Genomic DNA, 1,094 nt, shown 5'->3' on the forward strand with positions numbered 1-1,094 from the left:
GCTCTCCTGGATTTTCCTGTCACTCCTGCGGATTTTCCTGTCTTTGATGCGGATTTTCCTGTCCTTCTCATGGATTTTCCTGTCTTTGTGGCGGGTTTTCTCGTTGTTCCCGTGGATTTTCCTGTTGTTCCCATGGATTTTGCTGGCATTGACATGGAATAGCCTGGCTGAGGCATTGATGCCATACAAAAAGGTGATGGATTCCGCTGCCATCCGGTCCAGCTGCTCCAGGTGCTCGCTGACCAGCTCAAACCTGCCAGGCACAGCATTCATGTGGATTTGTGAAATCAAATTCCGTAAAGAAATTCCACTAATTAAATTAATTAATTCAATGGAATCCACATTTCTAATCACTTTGTGCCCTCACAGGAGCTGTGGAAAGGTTATTCTGTGGTGGCTGTGGGAGAATATCCCAAAATTCTGCAGCTCAGCACGCCTCACTTGAATAATATTAATTTAATATTATAATAATTAACAAATAATAATTAATTTTGAGAAATCCTGCTACTTAATTATTATTAAAATAACTATATTAATTATATAATTATATAAGCAGAAATTCTGCTGATTGTTATCCTTAAATTAATAATATTAATTTAATTAATTAAATATTCAATAATTTGATCTTTCTAATAAATAATTTTATATTTAATTAATATATATTTATAAATGAATAATTTTATAGTAACTTTATAAATACATAATAAATAATTTAATTAACTTAATTAGTTAAACATATTTAATTAAATTTTATTTTTATTAAGTCAATTTTTATAATTAATGAATAGCTGTTATTATTTAAGCATTCTAGTTATATATATATGTAAACTATATATATCTATATATATGTATATAGATATAATATTATTACAGTTAATTAATATTAATAGAAATAATTAATATCCTATGGGATGCATCCCATTCTCAAACCTCTAGGATCACCCAGGTGTGCTGGAAATAAGCTGGGGATGGCTGAAGCCCCTTGTCCTTCCTGGGGGATGAATCCCTAACCCTTCCCAAACTCTTGGGATGTATCCCTGACCATTCCCAACCCTCTGAGATCCATCCCTGACCATTCCCAACCCTCTGAGATC

At 32.6% G+C, this 1,094-nt stretch overlaps 1 protein-coding gene across 1 annotated transcript in view; it reads right to left on the bottom strand.

Annotated features, from left to right (window-relative positions):
* SCNN1D (sodium channel epithelial 1 subunit delta) overlaps positions 1-1,094 on the bottom strand; it is a 30,844-nt gene that overhangs the window by 18,187 nt on the left and 11,563 nt on the right. Inside the window, 2 exon segments of the mRNA XM_015648545.2 lie at positions 3-132; positions 134-253. Of these exon segments, the coding sequence (XP_015504031.1) occupies positions 3-132; positions 134-253 (250 nt within the window).

This window comes from Parus major, chromosome 21, assembly GCF_001522545.3.
Source record: "Parus major isolate Abel chromosome 21, Parus_major1.1, whole genome shotgun sequence".
Taxonomy (NCBI): domain Eukaryota; kingdom Metazoa; phylum Chordata; class Aves; order Passeriformes; family Paridae; genus Parus; species Parus major.